The 16,979-nt window shown below is 44.9% G+C and overlaps 1 protein-coding gene across 2 annotated transcripts in view; it reads left to right on the top strand.

Moving 5' to 3' along the window:
* The first annotated feature begins 1,102 nt into the window (after positions 1–1,102).
* Positions 1,103–16,979, top strand: part of MAPDA (N6-Methyl-AMP deaminase) — a 28,412-nt gene continuing 12,535 nt past the window's right edge. The window contains exons 1-6 of one of the 2 annotated variants that reach the window (XM_068272536.1): positions 1,103–1,184; positions 8,276–8,406; positions 9,201–9,261; positions 11,448–11,532; positions 12,309–12,390; positions 13,216–13,342. In XM_068272536.1, the coding sequence (XP_068128637.1) occupies positions 1,137–1,184; positions 8,276–8,406; positions 9,201–9,261; positions 11,448–11,532; positions 12,309–12,390; positions 13,216–13,342 (534 nt within the window). In that variant the 5' untranslated portion in view covers positions 1,103–1,136. Of the gene's footprint in view, positions 1,185–2,668; positions 2,739–8,275; positions 8,407–9,200; positions 9,262–11,447; positions 11,533–12,308; positions 12,391–13,215; positions 13,343–16,979 lie in introns of those variants that run through there. The other variant, XM_068272535.1, reaches the window with a different exon arrangement.

Below are 16,979 nucleotides of genomic sequence, written 5' to 3'. Positions count from 1 at the left end.
ACTTAGTTAATATTTTTTTCTAATGTTTTAATTGAATGGATCTATTTAAATCCTCTTAAGTGCATGTCTGTCTGAACAACTACGTTTTCTAATCTGGTGGCTATGGCATACATAAGATGCACCTTGTAAGGAGCAGATAAGCTGATGAACGAACAACAGCAACAAAAAATCCACTTTGCCAAGGTACTAGTTAGTAGGGAAGCTCTTCTCTGTTTAGTGTGGGCAGGATAACGCAGCAGCCTATAAGGAGGAAGATACAAGAGACCAATGAGAGGCTGTGTTGTTTCTTCAGGGTGACAGTAATATAAGGAAGCTGATGTGTGACTGTGGGAAGTTCGGATCTTTTCAATGATCCGGATGATTCGAATCGGATCATTGAAGAGATCCGGATCTTTGATCCGAATCTCGGATCATTTTACTACCGGAAGCATTCGGGGGTGAAATGAACAGCAGGAGAGGTCTGTGGGCAGGAGAAGGGGAGGGAGTGGACACACAGAGAAGGGGAGAAGATGGACAGAGGGCAGGGAGTGGACAGAGAAGGGAGGAGGGACGAGCAGAGAGCAGAAATGTTTGCACGTAATACCCACATGCTGCAATCATATGCTTTACATATATTTCACCTATATGCTCATCTGTACACTTTGAAAGAAAAGGTCGCACAGTGAAAGAAAGCATTCCCAGAAGATAAGTGCAGCTGTTTAGTGCCGAGTGCAGGAGGATTATATTGCCCTGCAATCACAGTGTCTGCAAAGTTACTGAGCTGTGCTGAGCCAAAAGCTTCCCATGTGATCACTGTGCAGCACTACGGAACAGACAGCCTATAATCAGCAGCACGTTATAGCCAGTATGTGTGCTCTACACATATCTGGCAGTGGCACCCATGTCCTCTCTACCTGAGTCCCCTCCAACAGAGCGATCCATCTCTGCTCTGCTTCCAGGACCCCGCTGCCCGCTGAGAGGGGGCGTGTCGCTCCTGGCCCCACCCCTTTTGCGATCCGAATCACTCATTTTGATGATTCGGATGATCGACTCATAAAATAGATTCGGATCAAAGATCCGAATCGTTCATGATCCGGACAACACTACTGTGTGTGTCCCGCTGATCTGTTGTTGAATACTGAGCTCAGAGCAGCGCCATGGCTGAGATCGCACCGCATCTCTTCTATACAGAGCTTCCGAAAGTGGTGAGATCCTCTGTATATAAACTCATGCTGCCTCTTCCCACCCGCTTAAAGCGCCAATCAAGAGTTTCCCTCTAGCGCGGTGCAATATGTTCTCATTCTGCAGCTGCAGGTTACGAAGCATGGCTTACGTGTGCTTGTCCAGTATGTAATCCAGCGTTTATCCCTAATGCACCGCAGATGGGTCGAGGGTTCAGGGACGGGTCCGAGAAAGCTTGCTGCTCTCCTGACATTTGTCTGAAAATATAGTTCGGTATTTTGATTTTCCATTGACGATCAGTAGATTGTGATTCTACAGCATTCCAATCAATTGATTTCATTAAGAATAAACTTTTCATTGCACAATTTGAACATGGTGATGTTGCTGCTGACACTTTTCCAATATAAACGTTGTGTGTTACACATCCTGAAAAATGGGATATCAAAAGTGAAGATTGCTTAATTTTTTTTTTAAAGTGTTTCACTTACCTGGGGCTTCTGCCAGCCCCCTGCAGCCATCCTGTGCCTGCGCATACCTGGAACCATCCTCCAGTACCTGTTGTAGCTCACTTTCTCCTTCGCTGGTCACCCATCCATAGCACCTGCGTGGCCCTGGCCGTCCGCGTTTGGCGCAGTATAAATTTTCTTGTACTCTGCCTGCGCGGGACCCTCCAGGCCACGGGAGTGCAAACGAGGATGCGCACGGCCAGGCACATGCAGGCGCAGTGGCCGTTTACTTGTAAGTCGACAGTGAAGAAACGGAGCCACAGCGGGGGACAGGAGGATCTTTGAGTACCGGCGCGGGACAGGACAGCTGCAGGGAGCTGGGAGAAGCCCCAGGCAAGTGAATCTTCAGCTCTGCTTTAAAGTGAACCTACGGACTAAAAATCTACTCAGCAGAACTGAAAAGGCTTGGTGTTTCTTTTACAGTTTCACAGCATCAGAATAGTGGTGGGTCGTTCGCAAACGAGCCGGCTCTAAGAGCCGGCTCTTTGAAGTGAATCAGAGGAGCCGATGCTCACTCTGAGAAGAGCCGATGCCTCAGCCGCCCCTTTTAGCTCTGCTTTGCTCCGTAATAAAGGGCGCTGAGGCATTCTGGGAGATGTAGTCCTCCTCTTGCAGCTTGTAGGAGTGTTTGGGGTGGAGCAGAGCAGTAGCAGGAGGGATTGCCTCAGTCAGAGAAGTAGTCTGGAGTTGGCATGGAGACGGGGGCGGGGCTTTTAATCCGATTCTGAGTGGTGTCTAGTGATATTTAATTAAGAGCCGATTCAGAGCCGTAAGAGCCGGCTCTTTAATGGGAGCCGATTCAGAAGAGCCGATTCTCTGAGAAGAGCCGGAATTCCCATCACTACATCAGAACTCCACCCAACAGAGCTCCACCCATCGAAAAAGAAAAAGCCCGGGCTTTTTTTCCCTGATGCTTGTGCAGAGCATGATGGGATTTCCTATGTTGTTATCCACGTTGCCTAGCAACTGGGAGAGGTGCTCGGACACAGGACAGTTGGGACTATGTCTCATGCTCCCTGTCACCTCCTTTCAACCAAAAAGATGGTTGCCTATTCTTTTAAAACAGTGTGGGTAAGAGATTATATTATCTATCTATTTTAATTAACATAACTAATGTAACTTAATGACAGTATGTTTGTTTAGGCTGGAGTTCCTCTTTAAAGTCGCATTATAGCCCACTACTGCAATGCGAACTGTACATGGCAGTATACAGTCCATAGATATGCTTAGAGTCCAGAAATGCACTGCATGCTGCATGTTCGTTTGTCTGAAATTGTTGTACCGCAAATCTGTATTGTTTGTGATAGTGTTGCTCCGCACATGCACACATTTACAGGAAACCAGTGACGTACTTCCTGTCCAGCACGGAGCACATCACTAAGCAGGGGAGGACCAGGGGCAAACGCAGGATTTTAAGGGGGGGGGGGGGGGGTCCTGAAAGGTCCAGAAGCACGTATGTCCCCGAGTGCTTCCGAATACAGGTGGCTCCATACTGCCCATGCACAAAAGTGCGCTGGCGTATTACGGAGCTGCCTATCTTTGGAAGTACTCAAGGACACGAGTGTTTCTGAGGGCTTCTGGTAGCAGCAAATGTGAACGGGGTACAGCGCTGGAACAACTCCCCAAGAGAGGAACAGGAGATAGACTTAGTTTGGACAATTCAGTGGAATATGCTACATAGTGTCACATAGCGCAAGCGATACCCATATGATGCAGGGATATATGCATCTGCGGAAGATGGCGGCGCTATATAAATACTAAATAATAATATTTTGCCTCACCAGGATTGCACTTTTATTTAGCTTTCCTGTATGACAGTGCTGTCCAACTGGCAGCCCGCGGGCCGCATCCGGCCCGCCAGGCCACCTGCTGCGGCCCGCTCGTCTCCCTGGGATGCAGGCATGGCTTGCGCTATGGGCGCCATGCCTGCTCCCTCTTACTGTGTCCCCGCTGGCCTCTCCGGTGTCGCCGCTGGCCCCTCCTATGTCCCCCTGCTGCCGCTGCCTCTCCTATGTCCCCCCGCTGCCTCACAGATCAGACCTCACAGATCGCGGCGACTGATGTAAACAGAGGGCGCATGGTACCCGCACGGAGTACGTCACATGCGGAAGTGAATCATTAGTCACTTCCGCATGTGACGTTCTGCCGCGCGGGTGTCATGCGCGCGCTCTGCTTGCTTCAGTCGCCGCGATCTGTGAGGTCTGATCCAGCGGGGACACCGGAGAGGCCAGCGGGGAGACCGGAGAGGCCAGCGGGGAGACCGGAGAGGCCAGCGGGGAGACCGGAGAGGCCAGCGGGGACACAGGAGAGGCCAGCGGGGACACAGGAGAGGCCAGCCCCAGAGGTAACGGGCTCGCTACTGGTGGGGGCACCTGTCACTAACTGGGGGGGCACCTGTCACTATCTAACTGGGGGGCACCTGTCACTATCTAGCTGGGGGGCACCTGTCACTATTTAAGTGGGGGGCACCTGTCACTATCTAAGTGGGGGGCACCTGTCACTAAAGGGGCATTCTGCTTATTTATGTGAAATGCTGTCTATTTATGTGCCTCATGACTGCTGAATTTGTCGTGTTGGGGGCCTCATGATTGCTGAATTTGTCTTGTTGGGGTCCACATGATTGTTGGGGGCATCACGATTTTTTGGGGGCCTCATGATTGCTAAATTTGTCTTGTTGGGGGCATCATGATTGCTGAATTTGTCTTGTTGGGGGCCTCATGATTTGTTGGGGGCCTCATGATTGCTGAATTTGTCTTGTTGGGGGTCACATGATTGCGAACTGTGAGACTATGGAAAAGCTGAATCGTCATCATGAGACAATAGCATTAAACCTACTTTTTTAGCTTTTTAAAACGAAAAATAAAACTGGGAGGTTCTAAAAAAAACCCCACATTTTTCAGGAGTAGGATGGATGAAATTGTTTATCTTCACAGTTTATTTTCAACTTGGATTTTCCATAATGTTTATGTATGAGTTAAAACGTTTGTATGTAGTTTAAATTGCTGTTGCCACTTTGCGATAAGTGACTTTTGGGTTGCAGTTTGGACACTCGGCCTCCAAAAGGTTCACCACCACTATCCTAATCTAATGTCCCACATTGCTAAGTTCATGTAAATTTGTCTCCACCCGTGGCCACACCCGCATTCTGGTCCATGGCCACACCCATTTTTCGGCGCGGCGCGCTACGCGCGCCACTCAATGGAACCCTCGTGTTTTCTGGCGCGCCACACAACTTCACCATTATTTTAAATTGCATTTTGTGAAAAGTGCTGCCAATCTAATTATCCTTTAATTGCATTTTTTCCGGGGGGGGGGGGGGGGGGGGGGGGCCTGCGGCTCTAGCAAGAACCTTCGGCCCTCCACCATGGGGGCTGAAAAAAAAATGGCCCTCCATGCCCATGAAGTTGGACAGCACTGCTGTATGACAAGAACACACAGCCAGCTCTAGGGGAAGAGGGAAACAAAGGTGAATGAAGGAGGCTGGTGCACACCAAGAGTGCTTCTGAGCGTTCTTCAAATCAACAGTGATTTGAAAAGCGCTTGACTAATATTACCCTATGTGGGTGTTCCCACAGCAGCGTTGTGATTTTTTCAAAATCGCAGGTATACTGCATGTAGCATGTTTTTGAGCAATTCATTCAAAAATCGCTCTGAAAATCACTTCACAAAATCACACTCACAAATTGCTAGCGATTGCTATTGTCATTTTGGCGTGCACTAGCCCAGAGAGAGGAGTGGAGAAATTGAGAATAGCCTGAGATGGAGCAGAGAACTTATCTGTATTGCAGTCCCACATCAGACAGGCTACTTGCCTGTAATCGGACTCCTGTCCCTGTCAGTCTCTCACACAAGTCAGAAAGAAGCCCTCCTGGAGTCTAGGGACTGTCAAAAACTTTTCAGCTTGTTAAACACCTTACCCACACATGCAGTCATTATAACAATGGGGAGAGACCAGACAGATGTTTGCCCACAGACCCTGAGTCCAGGCAAGCTCTGCATCATGCTGTGCATATTTACCAGCTTGCCTGCACTCTAATTTCATCATGTCTGACACTTCTGTGCTGTGGAGAGTCCAGGACTCCATAATCAACATTCTCTCACTGCAGGCTGCATCTTCTTGTGAGGAAAGCTGGGCTGCCTCTCTCATTCTATTAGCTGGAGGGAAGCACCAGAAGTAAGAAGGGAGGGAGAATGAGGCTGTTTATATTATGCGGGCTTCCCTGGCTTAATACACAGCTCAGTGCAGGGGGGAGGTTCCAGACACCCGGAATAGCCCCCTCAGTTGGCCAGTGAGGAGATATGCAAATTAACCAGTCGGCACACTCAGCTGCAGGATGATTTAGACATGAAAAGATGTGGTGTGATTGAGTCTGCAGCAGGACAATTGCACCACACCTAGGGCTTGATTCACTAAACCATGATACCTCATATCATGGCCGTTTTCGCGTTTGTGCGTGATTGCAAATTTTCACACGCAATCAAGTTTTTACACGAAAATACACGTTTTTGTGTGAAAATTCGCAATCATGCGAAAACGGCTGTGATATGAGTTATCATAGTTTAGTGAATCAAGCTCCTAGTGTGCAATTAGCCTAAAGGTACACACACACGATACAATAAAATGTGTGATATATTGGTAAGATTTTTCGAAAGTTACAATCAACTGTACAAATTCATTGTAATTCTCTTATTGAAAGCAAACAGACTGTATTCTGTGTGACCATCTTAAAGGGAATATCCAGGCAAAAAAAAAATGTGTTTCACTTACCTGGGGCTTCTACCAGCCCCATGCAGCCATCCTGTGCCCTCGTAGTCAATCACTACTGCTCCAGTCCCCGCTGTCAGCTTGCCAATCTCGGAGGTCGGCGGGCCGCATGCGTACATTTTTACGCATTCCCGCTAGTGCAGGAACCATAACACATACATTTTTATGCGTTAGTGATTCCATGCGTAAATGATTGACTACGAGAGCACAGGATGGCTGCATGGGGCTGGTAGCAGCCCCAAGTAAGTGAAACTCATTTTTTTTTTTTTTTGCCTGGATATTCCCTTTAAGATGCTTTCCAGCCTGTTTATCCAACATATCATCCTATATCTAAGTCACTCTGTATCCTGAAGCCCCATTCACACTTTAAACATGACTTTGCAGTGCGATTTTTCTTAAGTCGTACCGCAACATTTCTGAAATTATGTTGCTATGTAAGCAGCGTTGCAAAGTAAGCATTCCAGTGTCTTTTGTTGTGAATTCTTTGGCAGATGGTATCCCACTCACCCTCTCCATAGAGTGTGTGTGAGTATGTCTTGTTGCAGGTTGTCAGAGGTTGTTGTGCCTGTGGCACTTAATTGGTCAGAAACTGCCCTGAGTGCTGAGGCATTAACAAGAGGAGTTTACAGACTAAAGCCTTGTTCACACACCTGACTAAAGTTGGCCGATAGGTGTGTGTACAGAGGTACCCGACCAGAGACGGACGCTTGGCAAGCGATCCGCCTGGAGGATAAACTTGGCCGAGCAACGGGCATCTTCTTTGAAGTCGCCCCTCCCCTACCCACTGTGTGATGTCATGCTCATGCCGCTCCGTTGTCCCTCCGTCCCCACATAGCAAGAGCTACACAGCTGACACATGTTCTGTACAGGCCAGTCCAGCAATGTCGCCCAAGAGGATAGGGTTCCGAACCCCAACGGGTGACATCAGTTGTTAGGTGTGCACACACCTTATCAGTTATGTCACATCTTTATGTCCCTTACTTAGAGGAGTTCACTACTGAATATGTCTACCACATCCTAAGGCCAGTTTTGTGTAAAAATGCAGCTATCCTTTCAGCATGATTTTGGAATGTGGGAAGAAAACTAAAAAAACATAAAGAGAAAATATAACCCATGCCAGGAGTGGCCTGGATGGGAATTGACCCTGGGACTTCAGCACTGCCAGAGCATTTTCCTGTGCATAGTGCTGGCAGAGAAAGAAGTGCAATGTTAGGCTGTGCGCATATTATGCTTATTGCAAGACGTGCACATTTTTGCAGTGGCTTTCTGTGTAGTCAAGCATGCCGACAAAATGCATTGAGAAGCGCATGCAAAAAACAGCAATGGGGAAAAGTGCAAAGAATGTGAATGAGCCCATTGAGTAACATGAGCAGTGCATTCACATCTGCTGTCACATTGGGGAAAAAGTTAATGATGTGAATGAGGCCTGAATGTCACACATTTATTTACTTTTCAAATATGAATTTATTAATTATTTTTAGCCAGTATTTGCCCATTGTAAAATCTTTCCTCACCCTAATTTAAATTCTGAAATGTATCACGTGGCGACATCTTTAATTCTGTCTGGTGCAGCTCTGCAGAATGTTTGGTTTAAAGAGTTCCAAAGCCAGTGCAAAATATACCTGGTATCCCAGAATGCCCTGGGGGGGGGGGGGGGGGGGATTCAGCATTGCTAATCAGCCTAGGGTGGGAGGACAGAGCTACATGTAATATACAGCAATGTATAGATGTAGGTTTCTGATGCTGAAACCAGGGAAATTACCATGAAAGTGGCTATTATGAATAATTCACTGCATTCTACTATTTGTCACTACAGTGTTCATTGGGAATTCCTTTGTTGCAGGAACTCCATGCTCATTTGAATGGGTCGATAAGTTCTGCTACTATGAAGAAGCTGATGGCTCAGAAACCTCATCTTCAGATCCAGAATGGGGTTACCATGATAGACAAGGGACAGAAAAGGACTTTGGAAGAGTAAGTTCCATTCACAGATCAGCCAGTGCTATATTTCCTTCTTTATTTACTTGGTTTATAATAATATGTTTATTTAGCTTCCATATCAAATAAATCATTCTGTGCTCTATCTTCCTGCTAGTAACTGAGAAACACAATGTTTTGTACATTGCACTTAAGCCATTTTAGTATTTTCTGGCTTGGTAGGTTTGCCTTTCTGACATCCTGCATCAGATACTGATTGGCTTAACTAAACAGCGATCAATATTGTGTCCAGACCCCTCCCCCTATCCCATCAGTACAAACAGGTGGTAGTTAGAGGGAAGTCCTTTGTTCTACAGGAGGGAGCAGAGGGAGAGGGGTGGGGTCACATGTTGGATCTGTGCCAAGGAATAACATTTAGCTTTCCTAGCAACTCTCCTAGCAACGGCTGGATAGTGTGCTCTGCTTCCCTATTTTCCTGTTCAGTAAGCCTGCACCTATTCAGTAAGGAGACCTTGGGCAAGACTCCCTAACACTGCTACTGCCTATTAAGCATGCCCTGGTGGATGCAGCTCTGGCACTTTGAGTCCGCCAAGAGAAAATATGACTTTTCTTGTCTCTGCTTTTATGCACAGTGATCCGGGATTGACTTTTCCAAAGTAAATTGGTGATTGGGGGGGGTTACATTAATTAGTCAATTATTAGTTCATCTTTTACTAATAATGAAGCTTCCACTAGGCCTCTAACTAGAAAATCCACTATCATAAAAAGTATTTATCTTTTTATCATAGTTGATATTTTAATAAAATATTCCTGTTTTATTTTCTTTCCAGATGTTTTCAGATGTTTAAAATAATCCACCAGATAACAGATACGGCTGAAGATATATTACTGGTATATATTTTATATTTATAGAAACTGCCTTTGTTTAGTATGTACGAATCCTGTTTTATGAGGCATTTTGGTAGTTAGGTAGATACAATTGATGATTCTACAATTCTAACTTGAATCCTTCACAAGATGATGTACTGGTGTACAATGTTGTGGTAATGTGATTGACAATGTAATCATGTTATACAGCAACCATTTTCTAATTGCTTATGTAGCAAAGTAAACATGGCAGCGACTCCCCACGCAATGCACGCCTGTCCCCCACTGCTGTCCGAAGTCCGCCCATGTGCGGCAGTCACAACGGACACAGGAGGACGCAGGAACAGGGATTTATTATATAGGACTAGTAAAAAAAAAAAAGCTCACCCATTTCATTACAGGTGCTAAGCAATTGGCTGCATGCCCCATTGTGCGACCCCCCCCTCCCCCCACGCTGTACATGACCACTGCCCAAAACCCACCCTTGTGCCACACATGCGCGCCAACCACCTGAGGCAGGGACACAGGAGGGCGTAGGGACAAGGGAGTTATTCTATAGGATTGCTATTATTGATTTATAACATATTCTGTGGTGTTGCACAGAGAGAAAAAAAATATGGGGTACATAATAATACAGACAATGGTATTCACAAAATATAGACACTGTTACATAATACAGTATGGTAATTACAGACATGGTAATTACAGTGACAAATGTATCATGATAAACATATGTATAGCAAATTGTAAGACAAAAACGGGTGAGAAAGTCCTGACCTTACAAGCTCACAATCTAAAGGAAAAGGGAGGGAACAAGAGGTGGGGTAGCATACAATATGTAGTATATAATATGTATACCTAGAGGCAGTGTGCTTTTAGGTTACAGTTTATGTACAGATTGTGGTGCAGTCTGGATGGGAAAAAATAACACTGTATAAGGTCAAAGTGCAGATATATTTGCCAATGATTTCTTCTTTATTTATACTTTGCAAAAACATTTTTCTTACATTAAAGAAATGTAGATTGTAGACAGTCTAATATCCAGACCTACTCATAACTTTATATCTTTTGTCTGTCACATGAAAACGGGCACTCCAGGAGGCATTTCTGTTAATTCTGTGGTGAGGTTTAATAGACAGAAACAGAAACCTTATCTAGGCAGGGTAGGGTGACAGTAACAATCAAACAAGTTGCTATAGGCTTCTTGATACTTGCCAACAATTTGTTTGCATTTTTTTTTGTAGCAATAGTACTACTGTATTTTGTGGACTAGAAGACTCACTTTTTCTTCCCCAAAAGTGGGGGGAAAAGTCACTGCGTCTTATAGTCCAAATGCAAGGAGTTCCTGACTTGTGAACGCTTGCCAATACTAACCTCCAACCCGCCGCAATGTCGGGAACTCCCTGTACTGTGCCCATGCAGAGGAGGACACAGGGGGACAACCGGAGGACACAGGGGGACACAAAGGGGCATAGAGGAGGACACAAGGGGGACACAAAGGGGCATAGAGGAGGACACAAGGGGGACACAAAGGGGCATAGAGGAGGACACAACGACAGAGGCGGACACATGGGGGACACAGTAGGACACAGGGAGAGACAAGGGGTACAAGGAGGCATAAGGTACAAAGAAGGCATAATCCACAAGATGCCCCTTCATCATGGATGCACCAGGTTTAGTATATATATTTTTTCCGCTGGTTTTTTTCCTGTAAATCTAGGTGCGTCTTATGGTCAGGAGCATCTTATAGCCCGAAAAATACGGTCGTTTGTAGAGCAGTGTTCCCCAACCCTGTCCTCAAAGCCCCCACCAACACTGCATGTTTTGTGGAAATCCACAGAGGACGTTAATCAGCACTGCTGAGACACCAATAACCCCTCCGGTGAATGTTTGTGGTTTCCTACAATGTGCTGTTGGTGGGCATTGAGGACAGGGTTGAGGAACTGTGTTGTTGAAGATACAAAGTGACCAATAACAATCCTTTGAGATCCAAGATTATGATGGGAATCCTTAATCAGTTTAATCATAATGGAGAAAATAGCCATCCTTTCTGAGTAGATGAGTGTTACGATGAGTACATATTGTCTCTTCTATGGCAACGCAACATGTGGATGTTTTTACAGTGTCATAGTATTTCATCTGTATCCGTTGAGGATATGTCCTATAATGTAATGGTAAAATCAAACATTTTTTTCATGTTAACCTTTTAGATTACAAAAGATGTTATTAAGGAGTTTGCTGCAGATGGTGTCAAATATCTGGAATTACGAAGCACCCCAAGACAGACGTCCACAGGTAGACATGATTATTGAATATTCTCTCTAGTTTCTTTGTAGAAATGTTTATTAGACTGTCATCTAAAAAAGTATTCCAAACTGGCACAGGGTACCTTCATCTCTTTCTTAACCCAGTGCTCATTGGTAAATTGTTTGTTCTCCACCAGGCTCCCTTCTGCATGAGTTTTCCACTCTAAACTCCGCTCCTTTCCATAGGGCCATGTGCTATGGGGGAGAGAGTGGATTCCCCCCATACCCTAAAGTGGAATGCTGTGTTATTCATCTGCAATACAGCGCTCCACCTGCAGAGGGGATGGAGTGGAGGAGGAAGAGTGGATCAGGTGTATAAGTTCCAAAAGAGTTGTAGCGTTCTTTAGAACATTTTAGTTTTATTGAATAATCTTGCTTAGGTTGGGGGAGAAATTGGCAGCATTTGTCAAATTCTGGAATTCCACTATAATAACTTACGCAGGATAATAGACCTGGGAGCTGAAAACCAGTAAAGTTGTGATTTCCCAAGAAGGAATTTGGCAATTGACTTTGTGATGAAATATCAGATTTTACTTATTAATAGAATGTGTTCACTGCCCAAGCTTGCTGTGCATGAGCACTATTTAGCTATTACACAGGGAATGGTGATTATCACTGATACTTCAGCCTTGAAGTGATAGCAGGAAATAATTCAGTCTTATTCATGTATACAGTATGTGCTGCCCAACCGGGATTGATAATGACACAGCTTCATTCAGAGAAATAAACACGTGTATATAACATAATTATTGTATTATCTTATAGGGATGACGAGAAGATCTTATGTGGACACTGTGCTGGAAGGCATAAGGCAGTGTAAGGAGGAGGAAGTGGACATTGATGTAAGGTACTATTCAGTGAACTAAGCAAATCTTGCTTCAGTTCTTCCTGAGAAAATTATCTTCTCACTATTTTCTTCACAACATCAAAAAATCTGTCCTGCACTACAATGACACATATTGCAATATTAACCATTTCAGCCCGTGGGGTTGTTTTTAACTTATGGACGAGAGGAAATTCCACATTTAAGCGATCCTCCCTTTCATTCCCCAAAAACTTTATCACTACTTATCACAACAAAATGATCTATACCTAGTTTTTTTCTGCCACCAATTAGGCTTTCTTTGGGTGGTACCTTATGCTAAGAATTATTTTATTCTAAATGCATTTTAATGGGAATAATAAGAAAAAATCACTGCTAGTAGACTGGCTATGTCTATGAACATAAGGGCAAGGAGCAAGGAACATCCAGCAGAGGTTGGGTGGCGGGTGTTGCTCGGATTAAACCAAAGGTAAATGGCTCAGCATTTTGTGGAAATGTGATAAATGTGCACTAAAATATCACAGCAGTGTAAGCACTTAACTAGCTGCCGTAAGTACATAAAGATTACTGTTGCCAAAGCATCATATCCTAAAGGTCTTAGTTCTAATTTAGCTGTGCCCAAAACCATGTTAATTTAAGCATGTCAAAAAATGGCACAACTGTCATATTACAGTGAAATACTGATTTCTAAAATTGAAATGCCATCTTAACTATGGCAGTAACCTTTTTTAACCGAAAAAAAATCAAGTTGACAAGTAGAAAATGTAAGTCAGAGAGCCAACATATTTTCTGTGATATTTAATGCATGGGTGACATTCTTTTTAGAATTTAAATATTGCTCTTTTCCAGATTTTTGATGGCCATTGACAGAAGAGGAGGTCCAACAGTTGCAAAAGAAACCGTGAAACTCGCAGAAGAATATTTTCATTCCACCAATGACCTGGTTTTAGGTTTGGACCTTAGCGGTGACCCAACTGTAAGCTTAGCCTAAATCCTGCTGACTTGTTAGAACTTGTTACTCGTCTTGACCATTGGTGCTGTCAGGTGTGGGTATTAGGGGCACATGCCCCATGTCTTCATCAAGTGCCCTCTATGCAGGGACCACTTCCCATTAGACATGTTGTTGTGAAATCGTGAATGCTCATATTTAAGTATAGAAGTATTATTTAATAGTTGTGACTTATCACTATTCCATACAGTTGTTATTATAGATAGTTGTATCATTCAGGGCAATACGTTAGGCCCTTGTGAGTTAACAAAGATTTTGTCTGACTTTGGGAAGTTCTAAAAAGAAAAACAAACAAACAAACCTTAATCTGCTGCAGGTTAGGCAGTGATTCTGAACTACTGTGGTACATTTTGGGTTTACTATCTGCTGATTTCAAAAATACCTGCTTACTGTTCAAGCGCAATCGCAAATCACCTGCGCTTGCAATTGCACAAGCTGTTTTTTCCACTATCCTCATTTGCGGCGTACAGCCGTCAAGAACGTAGTGCGATCGCAGCAAGATTCGCGCCGGCCGGCGAACGCAATCAGCAAAACTGCTGCTTTTTGAATCGGATCGCAGCCAGGGCCCTTAGTGTGCTTGCTTGTCGCCCAAATTAACTGCAGAAGACCGGGAACACTAATACAAACTTCAAACCATTCGCTGAAATGATCATAAATGACCTTTTTGGCCTTCAAAAGATAATGATCTTAATCCTCACCTGTGTCTGATAAATCTTTATTTGTATGTAATACTTTGTGAAAAGCCGAAAACAATTGGAGATAATTCAGAACACCTCTAATTTCAGTGTCATTGGGTTGAGTTTTACTGAAATCCTGTAAATGTTACATTTTCAGTTACAAATAGCTGGTCTGCCTTGTCTTCTTTCTAATGGACAGGGCCATAACCTTGAGTAGGCCTCTGATATATGTCAAGGTGACTCTGTGGGCATTTATGACAAGGTCCTTATCTCTAATGTACCATCTGTTCTTACAGTAGAGGATTAGTCAGATAATATGGAGAAAACAAACCCTGCTGCTGTCTGTAGGTTGACGTAATCCGGTGTCCTCCTGTAGTTTTTGTTTAGAGATGTTAATGAATATGTGCATGATCCTCTGATGATGCTATATGAAGCTATCAGAAATATTAAGTGACGGAATTCACCTGAAGAACATGTGCATAGTAATGTTCCGGTGTGGTCAATGTTCATGTAAACACCGACAGCCATAAAGTGGGGACTGTATGACAGACACACATTCTGAGACATTGGTGAAGAGCTTGAACACAGAACTCTACTCTAACTTTTCTACAGCAATCCTAACAACCAATCCATGTCCTGTTTCCCTGTACCTGCTTGAGTAACAGGAAACGCAGAAGCCGCTTGCTTGATAGGATTGGCACAGAAAATGTACTCACTTGAAGTGTGGTCCAGTGTTAGTCGAGGAGCAGAAATGCAGACATCAAACCAACAAATGTTGATTCCGGTGATACATTTAATGACTAACTGTACATTATTATTATTATTATTATTATTATTTATTGTATTTATAAAGCGCCAACATATTACGCAGCGCTGAACATTAATTTAGGTTACAGACAATATTTAGGGGTGACATACAGCAATAAGACAATACAGGAATAATAGAAAACCAGATCACACAGCACAGTATGAGTACAAGGTAATGCTTAGTCAGTCACTGGAGGGGAGCATGGAGATTAGGCAAGTTAGGTTCACTCAGATGCATAGCATGGGTTCACAGTAATGGAGGTGCATGATCAAGTAGGACACAAAAGGAGGAGGACCCTGCCCAAAGGCTTACAATCTAGAGGGAGAGGTAAGGACACGAACGGTAGGGGACCAGAGTTCAGCTGTAGGTTTAGAGCACTTGTGAGGGGTAGTAGGCCAGAGTGAAAATGTGAGTTTTGAGGGCTTTCTTGAAGATGTTGAAGGAGGGGGCTGCCCTAATGGGTGGAGGTAGGGAGTTCCATGATTTATTGTAAGCTTTTGATACGTTAAGTTTCGTCTTCAGGCATTATACAGAACTGGATCAGAACCGTCGCAAAATGTACTTGAACCATAGTATTTTTGGAATATTGTTTTTCATTGTAGGTAATTCTCTTTAATGCTGCAGCCCTGATCTATTCTTTTTATTTGCTTCTGTACTATAGATCCTCTGTCCCTTTTTTGTACAGATAAACACCTCAAACAGAAAAGCCATTATGCCGATTTTGACCACCAACACTACACGTACCATATTTTTCGGACCATAAGACACATCTGACCATAAGACGCACCTATGTTTAGAGGACTGAAAAAAAAATACTAAACCTGGTGCGTCCACGGTACAGGGGCATCTTATAGACCCCCCAATTATTATATACCTCTTGTTTCCCCCTTGTACATTTTGTGTCTTCCTCTGTCCCATGTCCTCCCCTGTCCCCCTGGGTCCTCCTCGGTTTTATCCTTTGTCCTTCTCTATCCCTCCTGTGTCATCCTCTGTGTCCTCCTCTGTTCATCCTGTGTCATCCTCTTTGTCCTCAATGTCTTCATCTGTGTCTTTCATCCTCCTCTGGCCCCCTCATCTGCCCCATGTGTCCTCCTCTGGCACCCTGATCTTCCCCTTGTGTCCTCCTGTGGCTCCCTCATCAGTCCCCTGTGTCCTCCTCTGGCCCCTTAATCTGTCCAGTATCCTCCACTGGCTCCCTCATCTGTCTCATGTCCTTCTCTGTCCCTTCATCCTCCTCTGGCACCCTCATCTCTCTCCCTCTTCACCCCCCGCCCCATGTCCTGCACAGACAAAGTAATACCTCCAATGCGAAAGTAGGGGGCGTCTGCACAGACAGGAAGTGCTGGGGGCTATTAGGCTTCAAAGTACACTGAGATTGATTAAAACCACAGGCGATCTGATGGATTAGATCCGGTGCTCTAACGAAGTACACTGGCAGAAATGATGGTACACTGGCCAGCATTTGCTACAATAGGATTGTGGTGGCAGCTGGAATGTCCTTCCTGTAGGCTGAAGCAGATCTATCCCCTGCTGCTCTTTTCGTTTATTGGTGCCACAGCTCATCATTGCGGCCAATCACAGCACTCCCTCAGGGAGTGCTGTGATTGGCTGCGGTGACAGCTGTGTTCCCGCCTCCGGGACCATCTGATTCAGCTTACAGGAGAGATGTTCCTGCTGCCGCCACAATCCTATTGTAGCAAATGCTGGCGAGATCAACCAGTAATCCCTTATATCGCCTGGAGCTTCAGTCAGGCTCAGGGACATGGAGGCTGCAGGGGATGGATCAAGAGAGCCGGGAAATGTACTGGTGGTGGATACGTGAATTACATCTGGGCCACGGAGGCTGCAGAGGACAGCAAGAAAGCCCAGCATTGAGATGGTTTGGCTGCGGCTGCCACGGCGACTTCCGTCAGGGCAGGGAAGCTGCAACTGGCAGAGAACAGCAAGAAATTCTGGCATTGAGATGGTTTTTATGGCGGCTGCCACCACGATTTCCATCAGGTCAAGGAGGCTGCAGCAGGCAGAGGACAGAGTAAGACTAGTGGCCTGGCGCTGGAAGTTACAAGAGTCGAGCATTGAGAGGCTGCAAAGTATGTTACATAGAGCAGAGCTCATTACA

The sequence above is a fragment of the Hyperolius riggenbachi genome, chromosome 3 (genome assembly GCF_040937935.1).
Source record: "Hyperolius riggenbachi isolate aHypRig1 chromosome 3, aHypRig1.pri, whole genome shotgun sequence".
In the NCBI taxonomy this organism is placed as follows: Eukaryota; Metazoa; Chordata; class Amphibia; order Anura; family Hyperoliidae; genus Hyperolius; species Hyperolius riggenbachi.
This window is presented reverse-complemented; position numbering and strand designations above follow the sequence as displayed.